Raw genomic sequence first — 18,279 nt, forward strand, 5'->3', positions numbered from 1 at the left:
AATAGAAAACACAGGCTACCAGGATGTTTTCTTCACAAACCTTAGCAAGTTGACAAGCTGACAATAGAGAGCAGCTGGCTATATCCACTGTTGCCTCCCAGATTATATGGACAGATTTCTATCTTTTCACTGGGACCGTGAAGTCATCCCATCATGAAACCAGATTGTCAGTTTTAGGCACCCCCAAAGATGTATAGAAGGTGAGACTCCATGTTCATTAGCTACTGGAGGCGGCTGTTTACACACGTTTTGTTTTTGAGGCATACTTGGCTGTGTAATTAAAACCTGCCATTATCTAGTTGTGAAATGGACATGATATGATCACAGAGTTAAATAAAACATGGAGCTACATAGTCAGGATTGGGAACAGCAAAGCAAACAAACCAGAAACAAAAAGAAGAAACCAAGTTCCTGGAAGGTAAAGTCCCCTTCCTATGCTTTCCTCGGCCCAGAAACAGCTTAAGCCATTCTGTATGAGCAGGTCTTGTGGTGAGTCCAAGGTGCTTCCTCGGGGAGGGCTCTGACTGTGACACCAGCAAGCTGGAACCTTGACTTTCACAAGAAATTTAGAAGGAATATGTCAAAAATGATGGAGCATTTAGTTAGAAAACCAATAGATAAATGTGCTGTGGCTATATATTTTCTAAGGAAAAATGTAAGCACAAGCTCCTAATTTAGAGTTAAAACTGTTAAAAATCTGTTAGAACAATAAAACTGAAGTTTTTGAGATTATCTTTTTTTTTTTTTTTTCCAACCTGGCCTAAGACATTTGTTTGCACATCTTTGAGACACAAATTTCCAAGTTCGATTATGACTTTGTAAGTCTGTGCCAAATTGGTAGTAAATAGCAGATTACCTGAAAAAAAAAGTCAGCCTAGGTCATCAGGTCATACCCTTAATCTCTTTTAGGGTATCATTGAGGATATATTGATTTTACAAAATTTTATGTTAAGATTCAGAAGTCTATTTTCAACAAAATTTAAAAGTTTATGGTAAAAATTATCATATTAGTTTGTTTTTAATCTTTTCTGATAGGCCCAGGGAACAAAAATTAATTAAATGAAGTTTATTTCTTGAGTGTGAAGTTCTTCCGTTGGGGAGATAATTTCTACTCTCTCTATGGATATTACCAGAGTGTCACTCACCCACTCTCAGCAATACTGATGGAAAGCTTGTTATTAGCTCTTAAAAAAACAAAACTAAACTAAATTAAACAATAAAGCTTGCTGGTTTGGCTACTATTCAACCACACTATGCCACTCCTATCAACAACCAAAGTCCGAGAGGTGGCCTACTACCAGAGGATTGTGGGAGGGCCTCACTGTGTGGACCTGGACTGTGAAGGTCTTTCCATGCAGCTTGAAGGGAAAGAAGAACAGGCCATACTTGACTAAACTTCGCCTGATTCTCGTCACTGTGATGCTGTGGATATTCAATTCCTGTGATTCCCCCCTTCCCTTCAGGACTTAAAAGTATTTCTGTAGTTTAAATAGTTTGCAAAAGAAGTAGCTTCTTATACTTGTTCTCTGTGGGGTTGGTTTTTTTGTTTTGTTTGTTTTGTTTTTGTTTGTTTGGTTGGTTGTCTAGTTTTTTTGTTTGTCTGTTTCTTTGTTTTTATGCTGTTCTAGGCAGTTTCTAGACTTTTCTCTGGTCTTCTGTGGCTGTTGGGTATGAAAAAGGAGCTGGGTTCCGAGGCCTTTAAGTGCGGCTCCCTGTTAGCATTAGCCAGCGTTGGGCTGTTTACTGTTTATCAGCCGTGGGTGTCATCAACTGAAATTTCCTCCAGGACTCCTGTTTTGGCACACGGTGATCTCTCACTTTTCTCGGGCAATCTTCACCAGGATCAAAGGCCTGAAGCACTTTCCATCTTAACCCCACGTTACCCAGGAGTAGCTGATTTGCTGGATGGCAGCCCAAGGCAGAGTGTTCTCTAGTGAGCCTGACTGAATCGTTTCCCTCTCTCAACTAAGATATGCTTTAGGGAAAACCTAACTTTACTAGTCTTTGTAAAACAACCTCCTGTCAGGAGAGTCCTGCATAAGGAGACCAGAAAGGTGTGCGAGTTCCTACTTCAGAGCATCCCTCTTCCTGCCAGAAACCCAGGAGATCAGAACACAGCAGCACTCCTGGAGGTGAAACTGAAAGTGTGGAGTGTTGAAGCCATTCCTAACTCCCAGGCAGGTGCCGTGCAACCTCCACCAACTCACAAATTGCCTTTGAAACATTGCTAACTGACATTGGTCCTAGCTCAGGGCTCTCTGCTTCTGGATTCCAGGCCGCATTGATTTTATTGACCTGTGTCCCAGGCTGCAGTTTGCCTTGTGACCTCAGTTCTCTAAGGATGTTGTTGACATGCAGTTTGTTCAGTTGTTTTCTTACTGTAAAGACCTTTGTTACTTGTCAGATTGCAACCACCATGAGAATAATCAGCTTCAGCAATTGCTGTGTGTGTGTGTGTGTGTGTGTGTGTGTGTGTGTGTGTGTGATGACATACTGACAAATTGATATTTACGGCAGCTACCTAAGTACAGCGCATAGGAAGCTTATGATAAATGAATGACATACTTTTTTTAGTATTCCCAAAGCTGCTTTTAAAAGCTGAGACTGAATAAATCATGAGAGCAGAAAGTTGAGGTACTGCAGTGAGTGTTGGAATATTGCAGGTGTTGTTTATCGGCTGCTCTTCTCATCATTGCCTCCACCCAGTGAGGCTTACATCACTGTCCTGTCTGGAGAGTCTTGCCTGAAATCTCAAGTGAAAATACTTAGTCAGTGTTGGGCACTGTAGGGAAAATAGGACAAGACTGAGACTCATGTTCCATAACGGATTGCAAATGCGGCCAAATCACTAACAATAGTTGAAAATGAGTATCACAACAGGATGCCAGTGGCTTCAGTTATGTTTCCTATCCAAAGGGATCATTTTACAGGGGACCCATTGTAAAGACAATGAATTAACATATAAATACATTCTGGTGTATAGTAAGCTTCTCAATAGAGAACTGCTTTTCCCATCCTATGCTCCTTCCATTTTTCCTCTTTTGAGGCCAACTCAAAACATTTTCAACTTAAATGGACAATTTTGAAAAGAAAAATTGCTATAGAAGAAAATTGTAAATATTGAAACTTCAATAATGTCACTGTTAATCTTCTAGTTTGTTCCAAATTCTTCTTCACATTGTGTCTGCATGTTATGATGTTAAGTTTAGATCTGCTAATCAGTGTAATTATTTACGTTTTATTTTCCCTCGAGAGTTATGTGCGTTATCTCCATTGAGTGTATCTACTCTGTCACTACTTATCAAACATTTCTCCCATTATCACTCCTCAGTGTAAGAAACAGCATTCTCTGGTGAAGAAAGTTTGCCTCATGGGAAATCAAGATAGCTATTTAAATATTGACTTTGCCTTACCTAGAATACTCTTTGTTCCCACCAATAAATACTTACCTACTTACTCGTTTGTTAAACAACAACCCGTTAGATATTAGAAGAGTGGCATTCCATTAACACAGTGGTCTGCCATTCTCCCAAATTATCAGAAGCTGAAAGACCTTCAGGCCCTTGCTGATCAAAGTGTGGCTGGGTTGTCACAGCAATGATTTATTAGTGATCTGTGCTCCTCCAAACTCAGCATCATCAAAAAGCAAACTGATTCAGAGTTCCTGTGAGTCAGGGGTCTGTGTGCATTTTAATTGAGTGACCCTGGATCAGAGATTCTAGCAGACTCCCATCAAGGTGCAGGGCAGGGGTGAGGGTGAGGGCTGCAGTCATCTCTAGGCTCAATTTTTCAAGAATGTGCTTCCAGGCTTACTGAGATGCCTGGGGATGGTGGATAGGTCCTTCCCCTTGCTGGCTATTGCCTGACACTCACTTATTTACCATGTGGATCTCAGATTAGGGCATTTCACAGCATGGAAGGGGGCTATATTTGAGCAGAAGCCATGCTCTCTGCAACCTTTCTCAGAAGGGTTGTTCCAGTACTCTTTAGAAACCAGGCAGTAGACTTGATCTACAGTGCATGGCAAGGACTACCAAAGGATATACATCAAGAGGAGGAATAATGGAGATATACTTTACAGGCTTCCTATGAGTTAATATCAACTGAGACCATGTTTGAAACGCAGAATCATGAAACTAGTAAGCCAAATCTATATATTAGCAAGATTCTTAGGAGGTCCATGTGCATATCCAAGCTTGCTGTCTTTGTTTTTCCATTGCTATGATAAAATACACTGAAAAAGCCGCTTGAGGGAGAAAAGGTTTACTTTGCTCATATATGGTTCCAGGCTATAGTCCACCATGGCAGAGAAGTCACAAGAACAAGAGTTTACTGGAGCTGGCAGTCAAGAGGCACGGAGCAACAAATGCATGTTGTGGCTCGCTTCACTTTCTTTACTTTTTACAGTCGGAGGTCCACAGTCCAGGGAATGGTAGTATCACAATGGGCTAATCTTCCCAAATAAGTTATTTTCAGGTAATCGACCCCATACCCGAGGCCCATCTCCCAGCTGAGTTTAGATTGTGTCAAGTTGACCATTAACACCTGCCATCCAAGAGCTTTCCCCATGAGCAGGGCCCACTTGCTTTATTGTGTTGTAGAAGCTGTTTACTCAATTTTACTTACTTTCTCGTTATTCTATTAAACTCAAAGATCAGTTTTTCTGCTAATTACCTCCTCCCTTATTCAACAAGTATAGGAAAAGCAAATGTCCTTAGAGCACTCAGGATTTGGACAAAGTTATCAGATGGATAACTTTGAGGATAGTGTTGGTGGAATAAGAAAGATGTAGAGGATGTAAGGACTGAGACCAAAAGATGTAACGATGGGTGACATTAAGATATTAAAGAGGTAGCTGAAGAGCCAGCTCACAGTGGTTAAGAACACTTTTTGCTCTTGTAGAGGATCTGGGCTCAATTCCCAGGATCCACATGGTGGCTGGCTCACAGCGTTTGTAACTCCAGTCTCAGGGGATCTGACATCCTCTTCTGACCTCAGTGGGCACCAGTCATGCACATGGTACACAGAAATACAAACAGGCAAAGCATTCATATACAAGAAAAAAAAAAAACAATAACACAAACAAATAAATGTAAAAGCAATGTTAAGAATTTAAAAAGGTTAACTATAAAGTGCTTCCATTATAGTCCTGTTTTGTTTTTTGACAACCCTTAAATCCATTCTTTTTTTCCCCAGAACTGAGGACCGAACCCAGGGCCTTGCGCTTGCTAGGCAAGTGCGCTACCACTGAGCTAAATCCCCAAACCCCCTTAAATCCATTCTTGAATGACTCCACATCAACATGCAGCATATTATTTATAATGGTAACCAACCCTTATTGCTTGGATTTATTTGATTCTACCTACCAAAACACAGAAGTGTTGAGCATATTTTAAAAATATAACCATTAAATTATCACAGTATAAAAATGTAAATACTCATTTGAGTTTCAGCACCTTGATTATCCCTTCTTGTCTACTTCATGTCTCAATGACACTAAAACAATAGTCTACATACTGAACTTGACCATATCCATAAATGACTTCTTATATTTGAGACAGTGTCTTGCTGTGTAACCCAGGTGACACCATCCTCTCGCCTCAGCCTCCCAAATGCCTGGATTATAGCATTTAGTACCATGCCTACCTTGACATTAATTATTTCACTATGTTTTATATTTATCTCAAGTTCTGGTTAGTGGGAAAGATAAAGGTACATTCTTCTTTTTTTTCATTTCTGAGACAGGAACATTCTGTTTTTAAAACATATATATATATATATAGAGAGAGAGAGAGATAAAAATCCTAAGGTATAAAATGAAAGTCCCTAAATATACTTTTCACAAAATACAATAAAGTAGGCAAAGCCTTCTATATCTTCCCAGTGGTTCTGAAACTAACACCTATTGGGATGCATGAGCTGCTTATTAAACTTTCAGGGGCTTTGGGAACTTCTTGTCAGACTCACTATTAAACCTTTAGGTTTGTATGTAAGCCTACAAATCAATACTCAATGGTAGCAAGTACTCAACCACTTCTTGATGATTTTACTGTTTTACTATCAGTTATAGTGGGTTTTTTTCCTGGTTTTAAGGCAACTGTCTTCTATACATGACAGGGAAGCTATGCCCATGAAATTTAAATAATATGGTTACCTAAATAAGACCTAAAAAATGAAAAGATCAGTTGGCATGCCAACATTTATAGGGGAAACTCACCAGGCTCCACCCCCTAGAAGAAGAACCGTCAGTGGATGTTGAGAAGAATAACAAGCCTTCCCCAAGGATAAATTCTCTGATGTGTTATCTAATCCCAAATGATCAGCCCTTAATAGATTACATGTGACAACACTAACACTAAATAGACTCAACAGGTTGTATATATAAATGTATATGTATGTATATGACTTTGTGTGTATTTGCATATATATATATATATATATATACATAATAATTAAAGAATGAGAATCCATGAATTTGAGAAGTTGAGGTTACAGACATCAGAGGAGTTGGAGACAAAAAGTATAAATGATGTAAATATATTACTCATGAAATCCCCCCAAAAATAAATTTTTTTCTGTTTGTATCTGAGAGATGAAAATACTGAATATGAGATGTTCTAAACACCTACCAGTTGTGTTGGCTGACATCACATTGCTAACTAGAAATTAGCCATGATAGAAGAATTCATACACAGAAACTGGAAAACACTATAAATAAATCCTGTGTTTTAATTAATTGATTCTAGACTTTAAAGAGTCAGAGATGATTTTAATACTGAAGACTAAACTTCAAAATGTCCCTATAGGGCTGGAGAGATGGCCCAATGGTTAAGAACACTGGTTGTTCTTCTAGAAGACATTGTTCAATTCTCAACACCTACATGGCAGCTCATAACCAACCATTTGTAACTCTGTAGGCCCCCAGCACGCAAGTGGTGAACATATACATGTAGATTAAAAAAAAAATCTGTATACATAAAATACAAAATAAGTACATTTTGAAATGTCCCTGTTACTTTGCTTACAGTGAAAAGGGAAATGGAGTCTTTGGTGTGTATTCAAAATCAGTTATACAGTTCGCCAAAGAAATTGCTGACACCATTGATAAACCAGTAACATAAACAATGTAAGGCTAACACAGGCTTCAGTTTTAATACACATAATTTGTACTATATGAGAAAGTTTAACCACATGTAACTGTGTATTTAAGGATAAATAATTATCGAGAAGAATCAGTAAGGTGGGAGCAAGTCTATCTGTTGCCATACATCCAAGAGTTCGGCAAGAATGAATAAGGCATCCTTTGAAAATCAATTGGTTATCAGAAGTTTATAGTAAAGGCTACTTTATATGTTATTGAAAGTGTATCTAAACCAGGCGGTGGTGGCACACACCTTTAATCTCAGTACTTGGGAGGCAGAGCCAGGTGGATCTTTGTGAGTTTGAGGCTAGCCTGGTCTACAGAGTAAGATCTAGGACAGGCACCAAAACTACACAAAGAAACCCTATCTCGAAAAAATCAAAAATCAAAAAACAACAACAAAAAAAAGAAAGCGTATCTATTACACACTTTCCTTACTAGCCCACTTTTTATATTGCATTCATTTATATGGTAGAGTTTGGCTCTTAAATGCCTTGCAAAAGCCCATGTGTCCAAGGCTCTATTCCTGACTTTGGGACGGAACTGGAAGGTGGTAAAACATTTCAGATATACAGCTTTCTGGAAGGAAATTGAGTTGCTGGGCATTATGTCTTGATGCTGGGATTGCAGCCTGTCTCTCTGTTTCTCACCCACTGCAGGTTAAACAGGCCCTCTTCACATGCATTCTCCCTGTGAGGTACTATTCTGCCACATGCTCAAAGTGTGCTGTGTGAAGACATGAGCCAAAATAAATCTTTATACCTTATAAATTGATTAGCTCAGTTATTTCAACACAGTGGTGGGATGTTTCAGTCACTGCTTCATTGCTGTGATGAAGTGTCATGATCAAAAGCAACTTGGGGAGGAAAGGGTTTACTTGGCTTGTACTCTCACATCATAGTCCATCATTAAAGGAAGTCAGGGCAGGAACTCAAGACAGAGAACTGGAGGCAGGAGCTGATGCAGAGGCCTTGGCAGGGTGCTGCTTACTGGCTTGCTCCCTGTAGCTTTTTTTTTTTTTTTCATTTATTTTACATACCTACCACAGTTTCCTCTCCCTTCTCTCCTCTCATCCCCTCCCCCAACCTTGCTCCTACCCGCTGCCCCCCTCCCCTGCCCCCATCCACGCCTCTATCTCCATTCTGAAAGGGGCAGGCCTGCATGGGAGTCAACACGGCATGGCACATCAAGTTGAGGCAAGATCAAGCTCCTCCCCCTGCATCAAGGTTGGACAAGGCAACCCAGCTTGGGGAACAGGTTCCCAAAAGCCAGCTCAAGTGCCAGGGACAGGTCCTGATCCCACTGATAGGAGCCCCACAAACAGACCAAGCTACACAACTGTCACACACATGCAGAGGGCCTAGGTTGGTCCTATACACAGCCTGCTTTCTTATAGAACCCAGGACCATCAGCCCAGGGTAGCACCAAACACAATTGTGTGGGACCTTACCCATCAATCACCAATTAAGAAAATGCCCTACAGCAGGATCTTATGGAGACATTTTCTCAGTTGAGGTTTCCTCCTTTCAGATAACTCTAGCTTGTGTCAAGTTGACATAAACTAGCCAACAATAAAGCAGTAAATAAGTGTGTATGCATTGACTAGTGATTGGCTGTTGAACACTTGGCATTATACTTCCCTTCATCCTCCTCTTAGAACAGAATCCTGATCACTACAGCCACAGAGAAGCACATGCTGTGACCTCAACCTCATCTGGAAATACTGCTTTAAGGTCTAACTTGGAGAGATGGATATGCAGAATAATTTATGTTAGTGGACAAACTTTTGGTCTATGTTCACTGTGGACCAACTTCTCTGTTGGGAATGTGAGACATGTTTGTTAACTCACTCTAAATAAATCTTGGCTCAGGTAATTTTCAGTTTGTTGTATTAATGTCAGTTATGCTTCAGACATAGAGAAAGTTGACTTTCAGTCAGTCCATTAGAACATGAAAAAGGTACCAGTTTGAGTACAACCTGATGGGATAAGAAAGAAAGAAAGCTGTGTAGCTCACTTTAGCTATGGGAAGACTCACTGGAAGGAGCTGATATGTACTCACAAGCTGCTTTCATGCTGGAACTAGATTCAGAGTCAGTGAAGTCATATGTACCTCTTTCAAATAACCAAATTCTACTTTCTGCGTCATCAAAAGGATTATTGGTCAGCTGTACTGATGGTAGTGTTTATGTCAGTAATGTGGTTATTGGGGAAATTACTTAGCCATAAGGCTTTGGGAAAAGAGCAAACTGTTGTAGTTAATGTCCAGTTCTACCAGTGAGCAACATAATGAAGGATGTCAAAGCTGACTGATATAAAAATTAAACCCTCCATTTCTTAGTTAGAAACTAATTTTGCTCTAAAATTTTAACCAAATGAGAAAGGTGTGTGTGATCACAGGCTTTTCTCCTGAAGCTTCTATACTGAATAGAAAGTCAGTGAATAGAAACGTCCTATAGTGTCTTCCCAGATGACAGGGACAGCAGTGTCCTCATGGATCTGCTGAGAAAGGCGGATAGAGAGACATGCTGTATAATACAGCTATCAATAAAACTTGTGGAGGATTCAACCATGAGTAGGCAGAAAATGTCTTGTGATCATCAAATGGCTATGTGGTGAATTCAGAGAAGGAACAGAATTGGATACCAGGAGGTTACACAATGAGGATGTGCATTCTCTGGATAGTTTTATGTCAACTTGACATAACCTAGAGTAATTTGGTACAAGGGGACCATAATCAAAAAATGACTGATGTAGGTGGACCCAGGCCATTGTGGAGGCTGCCACCCTGGGCAGGTGGTCCTGGGGTGGGGAACATAAGAAGGAACACGCCATGAGCAGCAAGCCAGTAAGCACTCCCCCATGACCTCTGTTTCTGTCTCTGCCTTCTGATCCCTGCCCTGACTTCCTTTGTGTAAGGATGTGATGTGTAAGTGTAAGGTGAAAACACACCCTTTTCTCACCAAGTTATTTGGTCATGGCATTTTATCACAGTAATAGAAACCCTAACCAAGACAAGGCATAAACTAAGACAAGCTGCTGAAAAAGTAATATTTCAGGCACCTTTTCAATACCCCTCCAATTCATGTTTAAAATTTAAATATCTGTAAAATAAGTATGGTAAGAAAGTTGGAAATAAATATGACTATAAAAGAGGATTGTCTAGAATCAAAGACGTTCTCTAACTGTAATTGGGAGGAAAAAAAAAAAGAAGTAGATGTTCATTGTTTCTTCTGGTTGGAAACTAGGCATAGGGCACAGCACTAAGAGGCACATCTAACCTCTTTCTCTTATCACATCAACTTTCTTTTCCAAATTCCTATTATCGCTTTTGGGACATTTGGGATTTATATCATGGGTTTATAGTAGGAATGTGTAACTTAGACATGGCATGCTTTATTGGTTTACTCAATTTAGTATTAGTAAATAAAAGGGTAAAAATATAGGGGACTTTGTAAGAGGTATCTTACGTGGTCCTCAAGTACAACAAGACAACATGAGAAACGGCTGTTGGAAGACACATTCAACAGCTCATGTGCATGTTGATTAATTTAAAGACATTATTTGGGTGGCAAGAGGCTTAGCTGGTAAAAATACTGCTGTGCAGGCCTTAAAACCTGAGTTGAATCCCTGGATCTCTTTGTGGGAGGAGAGAACTGATTCCAGAAAGTCACCCTCTGATTTCCACATGTATGCTGTTACAAGCACATGGCTTTGCTTATATGCATCAGGCATACACACTGACAAGACAATAGTAAATAAAAAAAAAAAACGTTTGCCTTGGAACATAAATATGATTTTTATTAAACTCAAATGGTGAGAATACAAATTATTCTCAGTTACACAATTGAACAGATTATCACACAATTCTGATAAGCTAATTATAATTCATGTTGACTTAGAATTTCAGTTTTAACCACAAGTTTTTTTTTTTCTTTTTGCTAACATTTCATGCTGAAGCTGTTGAGCAAGAATTGTCTGTCTCTTCATGGCCCTTATGATTTCCTCATAGCAAAAGTGACTTAGTAATCACACAGCCTCAAAGAAGACAGAGACTATGTCAGAACAGAAGGAAAACCAGGGAGCATCTGATCAGTAATACTTTCTTATAAAGTAATACCTAAAATGAAACCTTGGTGGGGATGGAGATAAGTACATGAGGCAGGCTCAATTCAGTCTCAGTGATGAGGATTCTTCTTTATTTCGTGGAACTCACTTTGCTGTCCTTATTAAGACCCATGGTTCATGGAGAACTTAACAGAACTTCATGATTTTTCTTTGGAGGAATCTGAAGTCCTACACACCAAGCTTGTTTATCCAGAGATCACAGGTAGAACATGTCAAGGTCAGACCTGTACAGTGTACTATGTTCCTCATACAATACCATCTTGAATATCAGTTCTCTGATTTAAAAAAACAATTATTTATTTTCGTCTATGTGAATGGGTGTTTTACCTGCATGTATGTCTGTGCCCCACTTATTGGCCCAATCCCCTCAGAGGCCCTGGAATAGGAGTTGGAGATGGTTGTAAATCACCCTGTGGATGCTGGAAATTGAACTCTAGTCCTCTGGAAGAGCATCCCGTGCTCTCAGACACTGAACCATCTCTTCAGCTACCTCGGTTCTTTGGTTAATTGAAAATTTAACTGTATTCTTCCTTCAATTCCATCATGCTAATTCATAACTGTTGCATTCTTTCTTATGAAAAGGATTGTGTGGAGCCAATGAGATGGCTCTGGTATATGTCAGGAAATCTACTTTGGCCAAGCCCAATGACCTGACTTTGATCCCTGAGCCCCACATTGTGGAAAGAGAGAACTGACTCTACAATGACTTGTATTCACGTCTAGGACACCTGTACACATCCACCCTCTACACAGATAAATAGATAAATAAATAAATGTAATTTGAAAAATGGTTTTAGAAGGGATTTTTCGTAAGAGAATAGATCTTGAAAATGTTGTTCTTAGCAACTATTTGAAAACAGTTGTTCTTTCTAGATCCTTCATTTCAAATTTTGTACAAACTCAGTCCACCACTTGTCAGAAATGACATGAAGTTTCAGCATTTGCCCCACAGGCCAAAAACCTGTTTGGCACAAACCTAAAGGTTGGAAGACTCAGACTTAGGGTGAAGGCAAACCACACAGCAGAAATTGTAAAGATCAGAATAGGGCGTGGGAAGTGAGGAAGGAAAGGGAATATACTGACGTGACTTTGAGTCAGTCAGTACGGACACTTGTATTAGGGAAAAAGATATGTGGTTTGATTGGTCTCTTTGTTCAATTCCTTTCACTGGGTGTTTGCAGAACACCTGTGCTGTGCTAGAACAAGTTATCACCCCTAAGCAAACAGAATCATGTGTGCACTGTGACTCACAGCCTGAAGTCCGCTTCCCTTTGAGATGCTATCTTACACTCTGTAAATTTAAGCAAGGGCGAATTTATGCCAGTGACTCAGTGCCAGAGTCCTGTGAATGAATAGAAAGAGGAGTGTATGCTTGGGAATGCTTCAGTCCTGGGGTGTTTCTTCCTGATGATTTTCCTTCCTTTCAAGTCCTATACCACCAACTTACACAAAGCTCCAGGCTGCTGAACCAAGGGACCAATCCAGAGCATAACTAGTGTTCAGTCATTGGACAGATCTTGATTGAGTAGATACTGTGTGCCAAGCACTCCCCTAGGTCTTAGCAAGTAGTTGTGATTAGGCAGTCAAAGTTCCCCGTACTCTGAAACTCCTTCATGCGCAAGTAATAAGCAAATTGATTCTAACAAGTCATAAATATGCAGGAAACAATAGTCATGAAACTCAATCTGTAACTGGGCTTGAGGACTGGACATGATTAATCAGGAATGGGCTCTCTAAGGTTATAGTAACATTGAAGCTCAGAGCTTGAGGAGGGTCCCAACTCTCAGTAAACTCAGAATAAAGTCAAGGGGCTTATGAGACTCCAGCTGAGAGAACAACAGCCACTGTGGTAAAGCTACTCTGTTCTTGGTGCAGTCATCACAAGGACTGAGATGAATCACACATGGAAAGGTGGGGCAACCACTGGAGACAGGAGTAACACTGTGATTCAGTTTTTGGTTGATTGCTCATACACCCAAGGTTCATCAATACCATAACCACACCTCAGTTCTGGGACAAGGCCCTGTATAACAGACAAGAACTCCTGGAACAGACTAGCAGCAGCCAGTCATAGAAACCAGCACACCCAGCAATCGGGCAGACACTGTTTACTGCCCTAGAGGACATGGGGTTACATGCACTTACATCTATAATCATTATCTGCATCAACAGGCTTTAACCACGTTACTTTCATAACCCACCCCCCAACAATGACTCAATAACATCTGAATGTTTTGCTTTTAGAAGTCAATGATTTCCTTATTTAAATCATTTCACTGTCAAAGGAAACTTTTGTTTCTTCATAGCCTACTTTCTTTTTATTATTACTCCTTGATAAAATTGAAAATGATAAAATGTCTATTAGATGTTACCACTATACAAGGCCATAATTGCTGAAAGAAAATATATTCTTAGTACATATTAACCCTTGCGTGACATAATTTCTGTAAGTGTGAATTTATTAGTATCTTAAGATATTTCAAAGATCTAAAAATATGACTAAAATTTTAAAAAAGTGCTTAGGAAATATTTTACAATGTAGGAGAATGGTAAGAATTACTTCTTTAAGGGACTTATTGCTAAATTGAGAAGATCAATATATACATATTTATTTGTGATATGTATCCCCAATCAGTCATAGTATGCAACCGCACAAAATTCAACAATGTTGTGAGACAGAAACCCGAAAGTGATATAGAGGCTCGTGGATCAGCAGAAGAGAATAAGTAGTCAGTAAGCTTGGCACAGTGCACCTGAAGGAATGAGGAAGCTTTGGAGAAATGAAGATCGCTGATGGTCCACTGCTGGACCCAGTTGGCAGTTTTCCTGGGATGAAGCATGCACGTGGAATTGGATATCTATTGTCCATTTGGGGACTGGTTGGGAAATGGCCATGCAGATCTTGCCCCACGCCTCTAGTATGTAGCTGGAGAATTTCTCTCCAGCTCCTGCCAAGTCCTGCCAGTCCCGGAGCCCACTTATAAAATAAACACACAGACTCTTATATTATTTAAACTGCTTGGCCATTAGCTCAGGCCTATCATTGTCTAGCTCTTACTCTTATATTCAGCCCATTTCTATTAATCTATACTTTGCCACGTGGCTTGTGGCTTACTGGTACCTTACATCTTCCTTGTCCTGGCGGAGGCTCCAGGCAATCTCTCCCTCTGCCTTCCTGTTCCCTCAATTCTCCTCTCTGTTAGTCCTGCCTATACTTCCTGTCTGGCCACTGGCCAATCAGTGTTTTATTTATACAGAGCAATATCCACAGCACTAGTAGGCATGGGAAATGTCTTCAGCTTCAGGGACTTACTGAAGAATTTTGTAGAAGTTTTACCCACTGATTTTCTGTGCTCACCAGTAGACCCATGTATTTGTAAATATTTGTATTATTTGTAATTTGAACTATGTCTTGATGGCCTTTAAGGTATGTGGGTGAACTGGAACACAAAGACTTTCAGAAAGCCTCCTTCTTGGTCAGTCAATTTCAAAGTTATTGAAACACCATTAAAAAAAAAGCAGTTTGAGGCCTACTGAGCTCATATCCTTCTATTTGAGATACCATGGGAGACTAATTTCAACCTGTTACTGTTTATGCCTTTCACTGAGAAGATGCAGAGGTTGCTTTAATATCTTAGTGATCCCATGGTATTTTAAAAGTGCACTTTGTACTTTCTGTATTTACACTTATATTTCCCTTATGTTTTGAAAAGTGTACTCTAGAGTGAAACTTTTTCTTTCTTCTTGTTGTCTTTTTCTCTTCTTTCTGTGTCTTAGTCTGTCTGTCTCTGGGTTGAACCCAGGGCACTTATTAGGCAAGTGCTCTATTCATGAAGCACTATCCTCAGCTGCTTTCTGGTGGAGATTTTATCCCTCCCTGTTTGTCCACATACTCAACAGCCAAAGTTCACCTTCAGTTATGGATGAACTCCCCAGCAGGAAGTACTTTTGGATGAAAGCACATTTCTGATGACAATAGGCTTCTTTTTCTTTGTGGTTTGAGTCACTTAAGAAGGAATGCTTTTGAGAAGTCTAGAGACCTACATATCTGAATTAGTCCTGTCTCTCAAAGAGAGAATTGGCATGGCAAGCGTTTTTGGCTTACTATTCCAAGTGGGAGAATGGGTATCCATTTTCAAACTGTAATCAATGTGAGTAGGCCCCCTTGTGGCCAGACAGGTCCCTGCCTCCCAGTTTGGTTCTCCTTAGAAGCAAATGTACTATCGAGCATTCCTTATGGAGAAACAGTCAGGATTGCCTGTTTCTACTATATTCTTAAATTTTCCCCTGCAGTTTTCAGTTGTTTATAAAGGAAGAAGAAAGTGATACTGCCTGCAGTACAGTGTAATTAGGTTTTTCTAATGAATGTTTTTTTTTTTTTTTTTTATAATGTTGCTTGGCATGTTATCATTTAATAATCAGAGGCTTCTATAAAACTAATGAGGATTCTTTCATTTCTCCACTTTTTTGTTAGCCTAGTACTATATAAATATAGATAAGTTATTAGTTTGTCCAGAAAGAGAATACATTTCTTAACAGACAACTTGCCATTTGATGGGTGTATTCAAGGAGCTTGATTGGGGTTAGAAACACAATGGAGCTTTTATTGTCCAATTAGGAGGCTGATGCATATGCCAGGAAGTAAGTTCTTGAGTCTGACTCCTATCAGGAGTCAACAGTTTCCAAAGAGAATTATACAAGAGTATTTTTTAAAAATTCTATGAATTTAAAATTGTGGACTGAAGTACACAGGATAAGCAAATTTGAGATTTTTCTAGAATGTGAAATAACTGGCATGTATTTCTTCTCCTCCTCTCTTCCATAGGTTAACCTCAGAGCCACAGATGTGAGGCTCATGCGCCAGTTGCTCCTCATCAATGAGAGCATTGAGTCCATCAAGTGGATGATTGAGGAAAAGGCCACCATCACCAGCCGAGGCAGCAGTCTCAGTGGCAGCCTGTGCAGTCTGCTGGAGAGTCAGGATACCTCCTTACATGGCAGCTATAACAGCCTCCAAGATGGCAGTGACGGGCTGGATGGCATCTCTGTGGGGAGCTATCTGGACACTCTGGCAGATGATGTACCGGGCCATCAGACGCCTTCGGACTTGGATCAGTTCAGTGACAGCTCCATCATAGAGGACTCCCAGGCTCTGCACAAGCATCCCAAGTTGGATTCTGAGTACTACTGCTTTGGCTAATGACCCAGTTTTTTGCATGGGACTGGTGTGCAATTAACTTGTATGTATCCTTCTTCTCTGCTGCTATATTTTTGGTGTGATTTATTTTAATAAGGCAACCTTTTTAAAGAAGCTTATTTTTAAACTGCTTAATGATATTTCTTTTGCTCCTAATATTTCTCATCTAGACTGATTTATTTTTCTCTGTTACATTTTTATTTTATTTATTATAATAAGCTTCCTCCCCTCTTTGATAGTAGCACAGACAAATAGAGGGGAAAGAATAAGCAATAATTGTTTCCGCTTATGTTTTCAGAGCAAGGGGTCAGGGATTATAAGGAAAACTTTGCTAAATTTTACAATAAACCAAAGTCTGATAACTTCATTTTTGTTGCTTGTGTTCTTAAGTGATTTGATATTTCTATGTGCCAGAAGATATGAAGACATTTTACTGTTTGTATCATAAGTTGAACAAAATATTTGGATCAAGTTAGACATTAATTCAAAGGCAGGACATGTTAGTACATAGTGAGCAGCACTCTTGGTCACATTCATCAACATGATTAACATTTGGAAGACTAACTACGTAGACTTGATTAAGTCCACTCTGGTGTTAACATTGTAGATTACCATTTTATAATCAATGAGTTAACTCAAATCTTAAGTTTATTTGAGTTGCAATATGTATTACACTACTAGATTTCAAAGAAGAATGGGCAGTAGTTTTCAAGATGAGTATAGGCACAGACAGATTTTCCTGAGTGGCTTAAAGAGAGATGGGAAGGCTGAAAGAGAAGTGAGTCTGATCTAAGGCAGGACTATGTTTGTTGGTAGACACACAGTGAGGGGCACCATCTCAGTCTCATAGATGGTGGAGCTAGGTGGGCACATGAGAAACCTTCCACAGGACAAAGATGGTTACAACCTTTATAGGGACAGAAATGACTACCACATGTGTATCAAGGTCCGTCTCAAAGTCCTCTCCCTTCAGGAGTTGCCTTGCCTGGTTGCAAAGAAGCTGAGAAGTATAACATTTCAACAGGAAACTATTAAAAATGCCCTACATTTAAAGATAGTTTGAGATTTATTAATATTTTCTTGTATATATTTTGACATGCTAGTAGAAGGCATAAACAGCCCAACATGTTATTTTTTTTCATTCTGGAATGGAAAAATATTTTCTGAAATGATACCTGGATATATTTTTATTTGTGTAATGAATTAAAACATTTGGTTTTCCTTTTGATGTTTTTTTTTTTTTTTTTTTTTGTTTTACTTTATATGTGTGGATTTGGTGTGGTATGTGCACAAGGATACCTGTGCCTGTGGTGGTCAACTATGTTAGGTGCTCTGGAGTTGGAAATACAGGCAACTGTGACCCATCTAACATGGGTGCTGGGAATCAAATTCTGGTCCACTAAATGAGCAGCCCAAGCTCTTAATAGCTAAGCCATCTCTGTACTCCAGTTAATTTTGATGTGTTATTATTCCTATACATGCTATTTGTATACATATTATTTCTATACATTTTTTCTTTATGATTTCTAGTGAGGTAGATTTATTAAGATTTCAAAGTTTCCTAAGAAATAATACATGTTTGTGCACTAAACATTTGGCAACATAAGTCAACAAGACCTTGCATTGCAACCAAGGAATGTCTCTATTCAAGAAATATTTTCTCTCTGTACATGCTCATTGTATACTTGTCAAATTTATTGTTTCTTTCTAAGACATATCACTCAATTTCCAATTCAAGTCTGTCAGGTCTTATATTTTGCACTATAAATTTTTCCCATGTAATGCTTATAGTATCATCACAGCAGTCTCAGGAT

The 18,279-nt window shown here is 39.3% G+C and overlaps 1 protein-coding gene across 1 annotated transcript in view; it reads left to right on the plus strand.

The window, feature by feature from the left end:
* Positions 1 to 16,832, plus strand: part of Lurap1l (leucine rich adaptor protein 1 like) — a 42,023-nt gene extending 25,191 nt beyond the window's left edge. The window contains exon 2 of the mRNA XM_028873323.2: positions 16,094 to 16,832. Coding sequence (XP_028729156.1) covers positions 16,094 to 16,468 — 375 coding nt within the window. The 3' untranslated portion in view covers positions 16,469 to 16,832. The remainder of the gene's footprint in view (positions 1 to 16,093) is intronic.
* Positions 16,833 to 18,279: the final 1,447 nt, after the last annotated feature.

This window comes from Peromyscus leucopus, chromosome 2, assembly GCF_004664715.2.
Source record: "Peromyscus leucopus breed LL Stock chromosome 2, UCI_PerLeu_2.1, whole genome shotgun sequence".
NCBI classification, from domain to species: domain Eukaryota; kingdom Metazoa; phylum Chordata; class Mammalia; order Rodentia; family Cricetidae; genus Peromyscus; species Peromyscus leucopus.